Genomic DNA, 16,109 nt, shown 5'->3' on the forward strand with positions numbered 1-16,109 from the left:
TGACATCCTCCCGACCCCCGCCCTCTACATGTCCGACGTGACATCCTCCCGACCCCCGCCCTCTACATGTCCGACGTGACATCTTCCCGACCCCCGCCCTCTATATGTCCTACGTGACCTCCTCCCGACCCCCGTCCTCTACATGTCCTACGTGACCTCCTCCCGACCCCCGCCCCCTACATGTCCTACGTGACCTCCTCCCGACCTCTACATGTCCTACGTGACCTCCTCCCGACCCCCGCCCTCTACATGACCGACGTGACATCCTCCCGACCCCCGCCCTCTACATGTCCGACGTGACCTCCTCCCAACCCCCGACCTCTACATGTCCTACGTGACCTCCTCCCGACCCCCGCCTTCTACATGTCCGACGTGACATCCTCCCGACCCCCGCCCTCTACATGTCCTACGTGACCTCCTCCCGACCCCCTACATGTCCTACGTGACCTCCTCCCGACCCCCGCCTTCTACACGTCCTACGTGACCCCCTCCCGACCCCCGCCCTCTACATGTCCGACGTGCCATCCTCCCGACCCCCGCCCTCTACACGTCCGACGTGCCATCCTCCCGACCCCCGCCATCTACACGTCCGACGTGCCATCCTCCCGACCCCCGCCCTCTACACGTCCGACGTGCCATCCTCCCGACCCCCGCCCTCTACACGTCCGACGTGCCATCCTCCCGACCCCCGCCCTCTACATGTCCGACGTGCCATCCTCCCGACCCCCGCCCTCTACATGTCCGACGTGCCATCCTCCCGACCCCCACCCTCTACATGTCCGACGTGCCATTCTCCCGACCCCCGCCCCCTACATGTCCTACGTGACCTCCTCCCGACCTCTACATGTCCTACGTGACCTCCTCCCGACCCCCGCCCTCTACATGTCCGACGTGACATCCTCCCGACCCCCGCCCTCTACATGTCCGACGTGACCTCCTCCCGACCCCCGCCCTCTACATGTCCTACGTGACCTCCTCCCGACCCCCGTCCTCTACATGTCCGACGTGACATCCTCCCGACCCCCGCCCTCTACATGTCCGACGTGACCTCCTCCCGCCCTCTACATGTCCGACGTGACATCCTCCCGACCCCCGCCCTCTACATGTCCGACGTGACATCCTCCCGACCCCCGCCCTCTACATGTCCGACGTGACATCTTCCCGACCCCCGCCCTCTATATGTCCTACGTGACCTCCTCCCGACCCCCGTCCTCTACATGTCCTACGTGACCTCCTCCCGACCCCCGCCCCCTACATGTCCTACGTGACCTCCTCCCGACCTCTACATGTCCTACGTGACCTCCTCCCGACCCCCGCCCTCTACATGACCGACGTGACATCCTCCCGACCCCCGCCCTCTACATGTCCGACGTGACCTCCTCCCAACCCCCGCCCTCTACATGTCCTACGTGACCTCCTCCCGACCCCCGCCCTCTACATGTCCGACGTGACATCCTCCCGACCCCCGCCCTCTACATGTCCGACGTGACCTCCTCCCGACCTCTACATGTCCTACGTGACCTCCTCCCGACCCCCGCCCTCTACATGTCCGACGTGACATCCTCCCGACCCCCGCCCTCTACATGTCCGACGTGACCTCCTCCCGACCCCCGCCCTCTACATGTCCTACGTGACCTCCTCCCGACCCCCGCCCTCTACATGTCCGACGTGACATCCTCCAGACCCCCGCCCTCTACATGTCCGACGTGACCTCCTCCCGACCCCCGCCCTCTACATGTCCGACGTGACATCCTCCCGACCCCCGCCCTCTACATGTCCGACGTGACATCCTCCCGACCCCCGCTCTCTACATGTCCTACGTGACATCCTCCCGACCCCCGCCCTCTACATGTCCGACGTGACATCCTCCCGACCCCCGCCCTCTACATGTCCGACGTGACATCCTCCCGACCCCCGCCCTCTACACGTCCGACGTGACCTCCTCCCGACCCCCGCCCCCTACATGTCCTACGTGACCTCCTCCCGACCCCCGCCCTCTACATGTCCGACGTGACCTCCTCCCGACCCCCGCCCTCTACATGTCCGACGTGACCTCCTCCCGACCCCCGCCCTCTACATGTCCGACGTGACATCTTCCCGACCCCCGCCCTCTACATGTCCTACGTGACCTCCTCCCGACCCCCTACATGTCCTACGTGACCTCCTCCCGACCCCCGCCTTCTACACGTCCTACGTGACCCCCTCCCGACCCCCGCCCTCTACATGTCCGACGTGACATCCTCCCGACCCCCGCCCTCTACATGTCCGACGTGACATCCTCCCGACCCCCGCCCTCTACATGTCCGACGTGACCTCCTCCCGACCCCCGCCCTCTACATGTCCGACGTGACATCCTCCCGACCCCCGCCCTCTACATGTCCGACGTGACCTCCTCCCGACCCCCGCCCTCTACATGTCCGACGTGACATCTTTCCGACCCCCGCCCTCTACATGTCCGACGTGACATCCTCCCGACCCCCGCCCTCTACATGTCCGACGTGACATCTTCCCGACCCCCGCCCTCTATATGTCCTACGTGACCTCCTCCCGACCCCCGTCCTCTACACGTCCTACGTGACCTCCTCCCGACCTCTACATGTCCTACGTGACCTCCTCCCGACCCCCGCCCTCTACATGTCCGACGTGACATCCTCCCGACCCCCGCCCTCTACATGTCCGACGTGACATCCTCCCGACCCCCGCCCTCTACATGTCCGACGTGACATCCTCCCGACCCCCGCCCTCTACATGTCCGACGTGACATCCTCCCGACCCCCGCCCTCTACATGTCCGACGTGACATCTTCCCGACCCCCGCCCTCTACATGTCCGATGTGACATCCTCCCGACCCCCGCCCTCTACATGTCCGACGTGACATCCTCCCGACCCCCGCCCTCTACATGTCCGACGTGACCTCCTCCCGACCCCCGCCCTCTACATGTCCGACGTGACATCCTCCCGACCCCCGCCCTCTACATGTCCGACGTGACATCCTCCCGACCCCCGCCCTCTACATGTCTATATATATATATATATATATATATATATATATATATATATCTACCTCACACTATATATACATACCTCACACTATAATATATATATATATATATATATGTGTGTGAGGTAGGTGTGTGTGTGTATATATATATATATATATATATGTATAATCTACCTCACACTATATATATATATATATATATATATATATATCTACATACCTCACTATATATATATATATATATATATACACACCTACCTCACACTATATATATATATATATATATATATATATATATATATATACCTACCTCAAACATACACAGACACACACTGCCCACTCAGCTCTTCTCCGCCTCTGATTGGTCGGCGCAGTCATGTGATCTCCCTGTACAACGTGTCTCTATTTTCTCTCCTCGCTGATTGGCTGCCGGCATCACGCGGCTTGAGGAATATTCAAACCACGTCATCATCCAGCGCCGGAAGTCAGTGGCGAATAACAGACATGTCACGTGATGCGGGGGACCGGCGACGGCACAGGCGGCGGCTCCTGATATACCGGTGAGTGAGGGGGAGGGGAAGACGCCGGTGTGAGAAATGTCTGATAGAAGAAGACCGCCCAGGTGCCGTACAGCGCTCCTCCAACCCGGAAGTCTGCAGCTTCTATCCGAGCCTTTCTACACAGGGGCTCCGCTTCTACAGAGGGGGAGAGGCAGGAGACTACAGGGAGGAGGGGCAGGAGACTAGATGGGGGAGGGGCAGGAGACTAGAGGGGGCGGAGACTAGAGGGGGGGGGGCGGAGACTAGAGGGGGGGGGCAGGAGACTACAGGAAGGAGGAGGAGATCACAGGGGTAGAGGCAGGAGACTACAGGGAGGAGGGGCGGAGACTAGAGGGGGGGGCAGGAGACTACAGAAAGGAGGAGGAGATCACAGGGGTAGAGGCAGGAGACTACAGGGAGCAGGGCAGGAGACTACAGGGGGCGGAGACTACAGGGGGAGGGTCAGGAGACTACAGGGAGGAGGGGCCGGAGACTACAGGGAGGAGGGGCCGGAGACCACAGGGGCGGCGACTACAGGGGGAAGGGTCAGGAGACTACAGGGGGAGGGGCCGGAGACTACGGGAGTGGCGACTACAGGGAGGAGGGTCAGGAGACTACAGGGGGTGGCGACTACAGGGGGTGGCGACTACAGGGAGGAGGGTCAGGAGACCACAGGGGCCGGGGCCGGAGACTACAGGGGGTGGTGACTACAGGGGAGGGGCCGGAGACTACAGGGGGTGGCGACTACAGGGGGAGGGGCAGGAGACTACAGGAAGAAGATCACGGGGCGGAGATAAGAGGGGGGGGCAGGAGACTACAGGGAGGAGGAGGAGACTATGGGGGGTGGGGCGGGAGACTACAGGGGAGGGCAGGAGACTACAGGGAGGAGGAGGAGGAGGAGACTACAGGGAGGAGGAAGAGACTACAGGGAGGAGGGGCAGATCACAGGGGGAGGGCCAGGAGACTAGAGGGGCAGGGGCCAGGAGACTACAGGGAGGAGGGCCAGGAGACTACAGGAAGGAGGAGGAGACTACAGGGAGAAGGAGGAGGGGGAGACTACATGAAGGAAGAGACTGCATGTAGGTGGGGGCAACTGCAGTTACGTAGTGAAGACTGAAGAGAGAAGGGGGAGACTGCATGTAAGTGGCGGAGACTGCAGAGGGCGGCGGCGGAGGAGGAGACTACAGAGGGAGGAGGAGGAGACTGCATGTAGGTAGGGAAGACTGAAGAGAGGAGGAGGAGACTGAAGGGAGGAGGAGGAGACTGCATGCAAGTTTCGAAGACTGCAGGGGGATGGAGGAGGAGACTGCATGGGGAGGAGGAGACTACATGAAGGAAGAAATTGCATGGAGGGGGAGGAGGAAACTGCATGGAGGAGACTACATAAGAGGAGGAGACTGCATGGAGGAGGAAGAGACTACATAAGAGGAGGAGTTTGCATGGGGTAGGAGGAGACTGCAGGGTGGAGGCGACTGCAGGGAAGAGGAGGAGGGGGGAGACTGCAGAGAGGAGGGGGGAGACTACAGAGAGGAAGGCTTCTGCAGGGAGGAGGAGATTACAGAGTCGAGGAGACTGCATGGAGGAGGAGGAGAATGAAGAGAGGAGGAGACTGCATAGTGGGAAGAGGGGGAGACTTCAGGTAGGGGACTGCACGGAGGAGGAGAATACAAAGAGAATGACGAGAGGGAGGAGACAACTTCAGGGAGGAGTAGGAGGAGACTGCAGAGAAGAGGAGGAGACTACATAGGGGGAAGGAGACTGCATGGAGGGAGGAGAATACGGGCAGGAGGAGGAGGCTGCAGAGGGATTGGGCACTGTATGGAGAGGAGGCTGCAGAGGGATTGGGCACTGTATGGAGAGGAGGCTGCAGAGGGATTGGGCACTGTATGGAGAGGAGGCTGCAGAGGGATTGGGCACTGTATGGAGAGGAGGCTGCAGAGGGATTGAGCACTGTATGGAGAGGAGGCAGCAGAGGGATTGGGCACTGTATGGAGAGGAGGCTGCAGAGGGATTGGGCACTGTATGGAGAGGAGGCTGCAGAGGGATTGGGCACTGTATGGAGAGGAGGCTGCAGAGGGATTGGGCACTGTATGGAGAGGAGGCTGCAGAGGGATTGGGCACTGTATGGAGAGGAGGCTGCAGAGGGATTGGGCACTGTATGGAGAGGAGGCTGCAGAGGGATTGGGCACTGTATGGAGAGGAGGCTGCAGAGGGATTGGGCACTGTATGGAGAGGAGGCTGCAGAGGGATTGGGCACTGTATGGAGAGGAGGCTGCAGAGGGATTGGGCACTGTATGGAGAGGAGGCTGCAGAGGGATTGGGCACTGTATGGAGAGGAGGCTGCAGAGGGATTGGGCACTGTATGGAGAGGAGGCAGCAGAGGGATTGGGCACTGTATGGAGAGGAGGCTGCAGAGGGATTGGGCACTGTATGGAGAGGAGGCTGCAGAGGGATTGGGCACTGTATGGAGAGGAGGCTGCAGAGGGATTGGGCACTGTATGGAGAGGAGGCTGCAGAGGGATTGGGCACTGTATGGAGAGGAGGCTGCAGAGGGATTGAGCACTGTATGGAGAGGAGGCAGCAGAGGGATTGGGCACTGTATGGAGAGGAGGCTGCAGAGGGATTGGGCACTGAATGGAGAGGAGGCTGCAGAGGGATTGGGCACTGTATGGAGAGGAGGCTGCAGAGGGATTGGGCACTGTATGGAGAGGAGGCTGCAGAGGGATTGGGCACTGTATGGAGAGGAGGCTGCAGAGGGATTGGGCACTGTATGGAGAGGAGGCTGCAGAGGGATTGGGCACTGTATGGAGAGGAGGCTGCAGAGGGATTGGGCACTGTATGGAGAGGAGGCTGCAGAGGGATTGGGCACTGTATGGAGAGGAGGCTGCAGAGGGATTGGGCACTGTATGGAGAGGAGGCTGCAGAGGGATTGGGCACTGTATGGAGAGGAGGCTGCAGAGGGATTGGGCACTGTATGGAGAGGAGGCTGCAGAGGGATTGGGCACTGTATGGAGAGGATTTAAAGGACGCGTGCATTGTGCAGAAAAATAGGGGTGAGTATGGAGGAAAGCAGTGCTCCAGACAGGGCAGATCTAAGACAGTGTGTACAGACTCACCTCTAGGTGGCACTGGACGGGTGATGGGCAGTACCCCAGACAGGGCAGATATAGTACAGTGTGTAAACTCTCACCTCTAGGTGTCGCTGGCATTAGGCGGGTGATGGGCAGTAACTGTTTTATGCTGTAGGGCTTGGATGCATTATATTTATACCCGAACATGAATCATTTTCTGTGTTGCAGTCCTTCGCCCGACGACTGGCAGACTCCACCTACCCTCCAGAAGAAAGAGGTCACCCCAGACACGAAGCCATCCTTACAGACTTCTGCTTCCGGATATCATGAAAGAGCACTCCAGCACAATCCCTCATTAAAGAGCACACCATCTAGAAGTCAGGCCAGAGTACACCAGCGTGAACCCCTGATACGGACCAATCGTTCTACGGATCGGGGGAATGTAGCCCTGAATGAGCACCTATTACAGACTCCCCTTTCCAGAGATCACAAGGAAAAAGCTCAGCATGGAGCCCCATTACAGACCCCTTCTTCCATTGACCACAAGGAAATGGTCCAGCATGGAGCCCCATTACAGACCTCTTCTTCCATTGACCACAAGGAAATGGTCCACCATGGAACCCCATTACAGACCCCTTCTTCCATTGACCACAAGGAAATGGTCCACCATGGAGCCCCATTACAGACCCCTTCTTCCATTGACCACAAGGAAATGGTCCAGCGTGGAGCCCCATTACAGACCCCTTCTTCCATTGACCACAAGGTAATGGTCCAGCGTGGAGCCCCATTACACACCCCTTCTTCCATTGACCACAAGGAAATGGTCCAGCGTGGAGCCCCATTACAGACCCCTTCTTCCATTGACCACAAGGTAATGGTCCAGCGTGGAGCCCCATTACACACCCCTTCTTCCATTGACCACAAGGAAATGGTCCAACGTGGAGCCCCATTACTGACCCCTTCTTCCAGACATTGGGAAAAATCCCAGCATAGACACGGAATACAGACTCCTCCTTTCAGTGACAAGGAAATAGCCTATTGTGGCTCCCCAATACAGACTCCTTCCTCCAGAAATCGCCGGGCAATAGTCCAGCATGGAACCCAATTCCCAACCACTCCATCCAGATACCGTAGACCTTGGAGCGAGCATTGCGCTTGCCTGTTGGCATCACCTTTGGAAAGGACAGCTAACAGGGTCTTGTTTGTGGAACTGCATGACGTTTCATGTCAGGTGAGTGGAGGAGTCGTGTCATGTGATCATCCTGGAAGTAAAGCACTGAACATGTCATCCCTGTCATATCTGTGTATAGGGAGCGGTCCATGGTGTAGTCCCAGCAATAATGGGGAGAGGTTATCCTCTGCCTCAGGAAGGAAGTGCTTATTGTCATATATCTGTACACGCTGCTTCCTCCCCTGGTATAGCCTCATATATTGACACATAGGTGCCCCTACTATGGCCGACTTTGTGATCTGTGCTTCAGGAATCAGGATGGTGAGACGGACCCCCGTCCTCAAGAGTATCTCCTCTGTAAAACCTTAATTTGCACGGTACCAGTACACACATACATCCCATAATACTTTTCTCCCAAGGCAGACCGAAACAATGGAATACAGCCACACCTTAAACGACCTAGTAAAGAGTCTACAACAGTCTGAGACCGAGCTCATACAATAGTCCAGCAGTTAGAAAGGTGGAATTCATTCATCTTCATACATTTCTTGAGGGATATTGTTGAGAAATATTACTTTCATCACAAACCACACATATAGAACCCCGGATAACGGGAGTAACATGAAATGCTGAGTCCGGTGTGGTCGTGTGGTGAGTCTGGTTAGTGCAGAACCAACTGGGGTTCTCGGTCACCCTGTGCCCCTAATAGACATAGGGTTACTTACACATAGGAGGGTCGGGGAGCTGGACAAGGAGTTTCCAGAGATTTCCAAGGTAAGCTGGGTTCCACAAGCCCTCCGCCCAAGGTGACTCCTGTCACAAATGGTTCATGTGAATGGAGGAGGTTGTACAGTGTCGGGTGAGGGAAATATCTGTGAATGGACGAGGTTGTATGATGTCAGGGGTGAGGGTCATGTCTGTGAATAGAGGAGGTCATGGTAGTACAGCAGCACAAAGATTCCCCCTTCTCCTGTCTGGAACTAAATCTCTGTGGTTTTCCATAGGTTCGCACACAGTCTCCGCCCACTGATAGGTAAGTGCCCAGATACACCGTCTCATCAGTGTTTTATGTGGACGGCCATTGTTCTTCTTCATGTGTTCTGCTTGGTTTCAGGACGCCGATGACTGGTGATTGTTCTGTGCTCAGCAGTGTCAGTTCTCAGAGCCACTGTGATGTCCAAGGTAGGGCCGAGTCTTCTCAGCTTAGTAAATTCCAGACCTTTCCTTTGTCAGAGAGTGTGTTCTGCTTAGTAAATTCCCGAGCTTTCCCAAGTCAGAGAGTGTGTTCTGCTTAGTAAATTCCAGACCTTTCCCATGTCAGAGAGTGTGTTCTGCTTAGTAAATTCCGGAGCTTTCCCATGTCAGAGAGTGTGTTCTGCTTAGTAAATTCCAGACCTTTCCCATGTCAGAGAGTGTGTTCTGCTTAGTAAATTCCAGACCTTTCCCATGTCAGAGAGTGTGTTCTGCTTAGTAAATTCCAGACCTTTCCCATGTCAGAGAGTGTGTTCTGCTTAGTAAATTCCAGACCTTTCCCATGTCAGAGAGTGTGTTCTGCTTAGTAAATTCCGGAGCTTTCCCAAGTCGGAGAGTGTGTTCTGCTTAGTACATTCCGGAGCTTTCCCATGTCAGAGAGTGTGCTCTGCTTAGTAAATTCCGGAGCTTTCCCATGTCAGAGAGTGTGTTCTGCTTAGTAAATTCCGGAGCTTTCCCATGTCAGAGAGTGTGTTCTGCTTAGTAAATTCCGGAGCTTTCCCATGTCAGAGAGTGTGCTCTGCTTAGTAAATTCCAGACCTTTCCCATGTCAGAGAGTGTGCTCTGCTTAGTAAATTCCGGAGCTTTCCCATGTCAGAGAGTGTGCTCTGCTTAGTACATTCTGGACCTTTTCCTTGTCACTGCCTTTATTTCCTTTGTCTGCAGATGTTCCTGTCCTTCCAGAACCCACAGGGCCTCCCCCTGATCTTCTCCCCTGCAGTCCGTCCAGTTCTTCACCGCCTCTCCTGTCTCCACCTGTGAAAGTTCCCGGATGGGGTCTTGGCCCGCTTTTCCAGAGTGTCCGGACCAAGCTGGAGAGCTTTGCTGAAATTTTTTTCTCCCCCAAGAAGAGTCATCGGGGGAACCAAGATGAGCAGGTTGTGGAGCAGCCTCCTAGTGTCTCCCCTGCAGAGGAGAATTCTGCTGCAGGTGGAGAGGACTCTGCAGTTCATCCTTCCAGTTCTTCCTCTGATACTCCATCCCAAATGCAGGCCGAGGATAACCGAAACTCCCTCCCCCCGGCCTCCAGCACAGACATGAACCTTCAGTTGAAGATTGAAATTTCCAGTCCTGTTTCCACATTGTGCCGCCCACCCCTTCAGCGCTGTCTGTCCTGCCCCTTGCTGCCCCATCGTCCACGGAGGTTCAGCTTAGAGACCGCAGAGCCGGATGTCCCCGTGTGTTCCTGCAGAGCCAAGATCTCCAGGAAAAGGAGACACAGCGTGGGCACCATAGAGGAATTCCGCAATCTACAGTTGTCACCTACCTCTTTAACCTGCCTGAGGAAGGAGAAGCACCCATCTGCCCTCTGGACAAACTGCCAGCCGGAGAGTGTCCTGCAGTACGCCATTGGGTATGGAGCCTCCAATCTACCATAGATACATTGCATCATCCGATCAGCCCACAGGCTGTATAGTATGTGGACTGCGGAGGTGCCGTTGTTTACCCGTGCGTGTGCGGAGGGGCCGTTGTACTGGTTGCAGCGGGGGTCTTTTTGTGTGTGTGGGGGTCTGTCTCTCTCTGTGTGGGGCTCTCTCTCTGTCTTGGTTGCAATGGGGGTCTCTCTATGTGGGTGTCTCCTAGTTGCAATGGGGGTCTCTCTATGTGGGTGTCTCCTAGTTGCAACGGGGGTCTCTCTATGTGGGGGTCTCCTGGTTGCAGTAGGGATCTCTCTCTGTGTGGCGGTCTCCTGGTTTCAGCAGGGGTCTCTCTTAGTGTGGGGGTCTTCTAGTTGCAGTGGAGGTCTCTCTGTGTTGGGTGTCTTCCTTCCTCTTGGTGGTCCCTCATCCCGCTTGTCATGTGTTCCTTCCCTCCAGCTCCCTGCCTGGCCGGTGTTTGGATGGAGTGAGAGAGACGGAGAGGAGTTCGGGGGGCGCTGACTCAGCAGAGGAATCTAATCCTCTCTCTCAGTGCAAGGTGAGAAGCTGGACATTTAAAGTAGAACTCCAGGCAGATGTTAGGCAGTGAAAGGTATGAAAACCCACGTGTGTGGTTATACTATCTTCCTGTACTCCCCTGCACAGCAGCACTGGAGGATGAAGGGCCAACTGGGGCTTTGCTGCTTTTCACATTGTTGTCCATTGGTGGAAACTTACGAAGAGGAGGGGGTACTACGGAGCTCAAGCGATGTGCTGCTGGTACTTCATTCATAGGTTGGGGGAGGGGGCTGATGAAGGAAGCAGAACTTCAACAGTGTTTCTTCCTGTAGTCCCTGCTATATGGATGAGTACCATTAGCCTTCTGTCTGCACATTGGAGGCTGCTTTGTAGGACGGGCATGTAACGGAGGTCCTGAGTTTATGGCTTTTGCCTGGAGCTCTGCTTTAATGCATTAAGTGTGCCACTTGTAGAATTCAGAACTAGCTGTGACTTTTCTTTCAGGAAATAAAGGAGAGCAAAGTGTCCAACATTCAGATACGGAAAAGAGTGGCTAGACAAGAAGGGACTCTCACGCCAATGGGCCTCCCCAAACGTCTCCGGTAAGAGAGTGCAAAAGATGAAACCTCCACTATGACAGGGCCTCCTCATTGATGGAACCTCCACTATGACAGGGCCTCCTCATTGATGGAACCTCCACTATGACGGGGCCTCCGCATTGACTGGACCGCCACCATGACAGGGCCTCCTCATTGATGGAACCTCCACTATGACGGGGCCTCCGCATTGACTGGACCGCCACCATGAATTGGCCTCCAAATTGACCGGACCTCCACCATGATGGGGCCTCCTCATTGACCGGACCTCCGCCATGATGGGGCCTCCTCATTGACCGGACCTCCGCCATGATGGGGCCTCCTCATTGACCGTACCTCCGCCATGATGGGGCCTCCTCATTGACCGGACCTCCGCCATGATGGGGCCTCCTCATTGACCGGACCTCCCCCATGATGGGGCCTCCGCCATGATGGGGTCTCCGCAATGCTGGCTTTAGGTGGGGAGCAGATGTGACTAATATATTTTTATGTGAAAGATGAAAGGTGCAGTAAAGGAGCTCATTTTGTGGCTGCTTCATCCGAGTCGCATGATTTCCTATTTGTAAGATGCATTATACTGATGAATGAATGAAATACTTGTATAGCGCACAATGCGAACTGAATCGCCTGATAGGGCGCTTATTAGTGCAGAAGACATGGATTATGCGTAGCGTATAGTGAAATCTCCACATCAACACAGGGTACGTCGTGCTCATCAATACTTGGGTTATGCTGCCACCTTCCTGTGAATGGATACTGGCCAGAAAAAAAAGCAAGAATTAATTGAAAAAAAGAAAAATTGTGGACATTGCCATCCCATTGGACTTTGAATGAAACAATGGTTTAGTAAAATCCTATGTTTCCGTCCCTGTAAAGATATATTCGGAGGAACAATGAAGGTGGGACTTTACATGAAGTGCGTGAGTGCCATAAGATCAAATTTGGTGAGCAATTGGGAAAATTTTATTAATTGGTTCATAAAATTAATCAATATAATAATTACAGTATACATTTAATATTATCAATTCCATATTCAAGGATATTGAGTACAATCAAGTAAAAATGATAAACGTTTATACAGAGTAGTATGAACACAAGAACATTTTCCACCGTACACCAAATTATGTTAATAAAAAACCATAGATTTAAGGTAGTGCTTGCCCAACAAATGACTCAGATATCCAATTGAAAAGAATGTTGATAGAATATATATATAAAAAAAGTTGGTCATAATTGAAGATAAGCACGACAGTTGATGGCTCTACGCGTTTCGTGGCTGAGGTACCACTCGTCAGGAGCAAGCGCGTGTCTTCTCTAATGATAAAAATAAAATAAAAAATAGAATAGAAATAGTCTGTTATCAGCAGACTAACAATAAAGGTGGGGCAATGAGAAAAGAACCCACCCAGGAGTACTTTCTTACGTAAAATGGTGAAGCATGGCAGTAGCCAGATGTCGGTCACCGCCAGCCCCTCAGAGGCACCATCCCCGGGAGCCGAGGCGGACAAATCAGCAGAGGCAAAACCACGCGGCGCCGTCCGGCCAGCACAGACCCTCGAGGCAAATCTGCATGTAAAGTGAAAGGTTAACCACTTTCAGACCGGACCATTTTGCTGGTAAATGACCAGAGGTCTTTTTACAATTTGGCACTGCGCTGCTTTAACTGGTAATTGCGCGGTCATGCAATGTTGCACCCAAACAAAATTTGCGTCCTTTTCTTCCCACAAATAGAGCTTTCTTTTGATGGTATTTGATTGCCTCTGCGATTTTTATTTTTTGCGATATAAACGTAAAAAGACCGCAAATTTTGAAAAAAAATGATATTTTCTACTTTTTGTTATTAGAAAAATCCAATAAACTCAATTTTAGTCATACATTTAGGCCAAAATGTATTCAGCCACATGTCTTTGGTAAAAAAAAAGTCAATAATTGTATATTTATTGGTTTGCGCAAAAGTTGTCACATCTACAAACTAAGGTACGTTTTCTGGAATTTACGCAGCTTTTAGTTTACGACTGCCTATCTCATTTCTTGAGGTGCTAAAATGGCAGGGCAGTACAAAACCCCCCCAAATGACCCCATTTTGGAAAGTAGACCCCCTAAGGAAATTGATAAGAGGCATGTTGAGCCCATTGAATATTTTATTTTTTTGCCTCAAGCGATTGAATAATGACCAAAAATTTTTTTTTTTTTTTTTTTTTTTACACAAAGTTGTCACTAAATGATATATTGCTCACACATGCTATGGGCATATGTAAAATGACACCCCAAAATAAATTCTGCTGCTTCTCCTGAGTACGGGGATACCACATATGTGGGACTTTTTGGGAGCCTAGCCGCGTACGGGGCCCCGAAAACCAAGCACCGCCTTCAGGCTTTCTAAGGGCGTAAATTTTTGAGTTCACTTCTCACTACCTATTACAGTTTTGAAGGCCATAAAATGCCAAGATGGCACAAAACCCCCACAAATGACCCCATTTTAGAAAGTAGACACCCCAAGCTATTTGCTGAGAGGCATGTTGAGTCCATGGAATATTTTATATTTTGCCACAAGTTGCGGGAAAATTACAAACTTTTTTATTTTATTTATTTTTTTCACAAAGTTGTCACTAAATGATATATTGCTCACGCATGCCATGGGCATATGTGAAATGACACCCCAAAATAAATTCTGCTGCTTCTCCTGAGTACGGGGATACCACATGTGTGGGACTTTTTGGGAGCCTAGCCGCGTACGGGGCCCCGAAAACCAAGCACCGCCTTCAGGCTTTCTAAGGGCGTTACAGTTTTGAAGGCCATAAAATGCCAAGATGGCACAAACCCCCCCCAAATGACCCCATTTTGGAAAGTAGACACCCCTAAATTTAGGGGTACACTAGTGAGACTAGTTAATAAATGGCGGGTGCCCTGAAACTATAAAAAAATAACTAACCAACCAGCGTCACCTGTAACAGTTATATGGTGATCACTGGTGAAAGGGTTAACTAGGGGGCAATCAGGGGGCTTTATGCGGTAGTATATGGGGGTCCCTGGCGCTATAAAAAGCTGCGGCGAACCTAAATACCTACCTGCCTAACTAGCGTCACCTGTGACACTAATACGGCGATCAGAAAAACGATCGCTTATTAGGCTGGGTTCACACTGGAGCGATGCGGGAACGCCACGAATCCGCGGCGGGTTCCCGCATCGCATGCCTCCCGGCGGCAGTTCACACTGCCCTATGCGAACTGCTGGGAGTGTCAGTGAAATAATGACACCCCCAGATCAGTTCGCATATCGCAGTGCGATCTGCAAACTCGGATCGCATGGTGTGAACACCCATGCGATCCAATTCTGCTGCGGACCAAAAAAAGGGTCCCGTGCGAGTTTGCGGCGGGTGCGGCGGGTGCGACACGAATTCAGCCATACTATCTGTATACTATCTGTATAGCTGAACTCGAATCGCACAGAGATTGGATGTGATTTGCACTGCAGTGCAGTGCGAATCACATCCGTTCTCATAAACCGCTGCAATGTGAACCCAGCCTTAGTGACACTGGCGACGGGGGGTGATCACGGGGTTAAACCTTTATTGGGGGGGTTAGGGGGTACCTTAGAACTAAAGGGGGCTAACCCTAACTGCCCTAACAGTTATTAGTCACAAATGACACCCGCCGGGTGATCAGGGGGTTAAACCTTTATTAGGTAATAAATGGCGGGTGCCCTGAAACTATAAAAAAATAACTAACCAACCAGCGTCACCTGTAACAGTTATATGGTGATCACTGGTGAAAGGGTTAACTAGGGGGCAATCAGGGGGCTTTATGCGGTAGTATATGGGGGTCCCTGGCGCTATAAAAAGTTGCGGCGAACCTAAATGCCTACCTGCCTAACTAGCGTCACCTGTGACACTAATACAGCGATCAGAAAAACGATCGCTTATTAGGCTGGGTTCACACTGGAGCGATGCGGGAACGCCACGAATCCGCGGCGGGTTCCCGCATCGCATGCCTCCCGGCGGCAGTTCACACTGCCCTATGCGAACTGCTGGGAGTGTCAGTGAAATGTTAATGACACCCCCAGATCAGTTCGCATATCGCAGTGCGATCTGCAAACTCGGATCGCATGGTGTGAACACCCATGCGATCCGATTCTGCTGCGGGCCAAAAAAGGGTCCCGTGCGAGTTTGCGGCGGGTGCGATGCGAATTCAGCCATACTATCTGTATACTATCTGTATACTATCTGTATACTATCTGTATGGCTGAACTCAAATCGCACAGAGATCGGATGTGATTTGCACTGCAGTGCGGTGCGAATCACATCCGTTCTCAAACCGCTGCAATGTGAACCCAGCCTTAGTGACACTGGCGACGGGGGGTGATCACGGGGTTAAACCTTTATTGGGGGGGTTAGGGGGGTACATTAGAACTAAAGGGGGCTAACCCTAACTGCCCTAACAGTTATTACAGTCACAAATGACACCAATGCAAAAAAAAAAAATGCATTGGTGTCACTGTGACTGGGGGGCAGGGGTAATTGGGGGGGTGATCAGGGGGGTGTGAGTGTGCCTGGCATGTTCTACTGTGTAGTGTCGTGTTGGTGCAACTCACCGATCCTCTCTCC

At 53.2% G+C, this 16,109-nt stretch overlaps 2 protein-coding genes across 3 annotated transcripts in view; one reads left to right on the top strand and one right to left on the bottom strand.

The window, feature by feature from the left end:
* The window catches only part of RUSF1 (RUS family member 1), a 33,900-nt gene extending 30,448 nt beyond the window's left edge, over window positions 1-3,452 (bottom strand). Inside the window, exon 1 of one of the 2 annotated variants that reach the window (XM_077494025.1) lies at window positions 3,312-3,452. In XM_077494025.1, the coding sequence (XP_077350151.1) occupies window positions 3,312-3,379 (68 nt within the window). In that variant the 5' untranslated portion in view covers window positions 3,380-3,452. The remainder of the gene's footprint in view (window positions 1-3,311) is intronic. The other variant, XM_077494026.1, reaches the window with a different exon arrangement.
* Window positions 3,437-16,109, top strand: part of PRR14 (proline rich 14) — a 28,497-nt gene continuing 15,824 nt past the window's right edge. The window contains exons 1-7 of the mRNA XM_077494024.1: window positions 3,437-3,561; window positions 6,840-7,842; window positions 8,787-8,815; window positions 8,897-8,964; window positions 9,700-10,387; window positions 10,851-10,950; window positions 11,415-11,512. Of these exons, the coding sequence (XP_077350150.1) occupies window positions 3,506-3,561; window positions 6,840-7,842; window positions 8,787-8,815; window positions 8,897-8,964; window positions 9,700-10,387; window positions 10,851-10,950; window positions 11,415-11,512 (2,042 nt within the window). The 5' untranslated portion in view covers window positions 3,437-3,505. The remainder of the gene's footprint in view (window positions 3,562-6,839; window positions 7,843-8,786; window positions 8,816-8,896; window positions 8,965-9,699; window positions 10,388-10,850; window positions 10,951-11,414; window positions 11,513-16,109) is intronic.

The sequence above is a fragment of the Lithobates pipiens genome, unplaced genomic scaffold, assembly GCF_037356315.1.
Source record: "Lithobates pipiens isolate NorthernLeopardFrog02 unplaced genomic scaffold, aLitPip1_a1.2 Scaffold_22, whole genome shotgun sequence".
NCBI classification, from domain to species: Eukaryota; Metazoa; Chordata; class Amphibia; order Anura; family Ranidae; genus Lithobates; species Lithobates pipiens.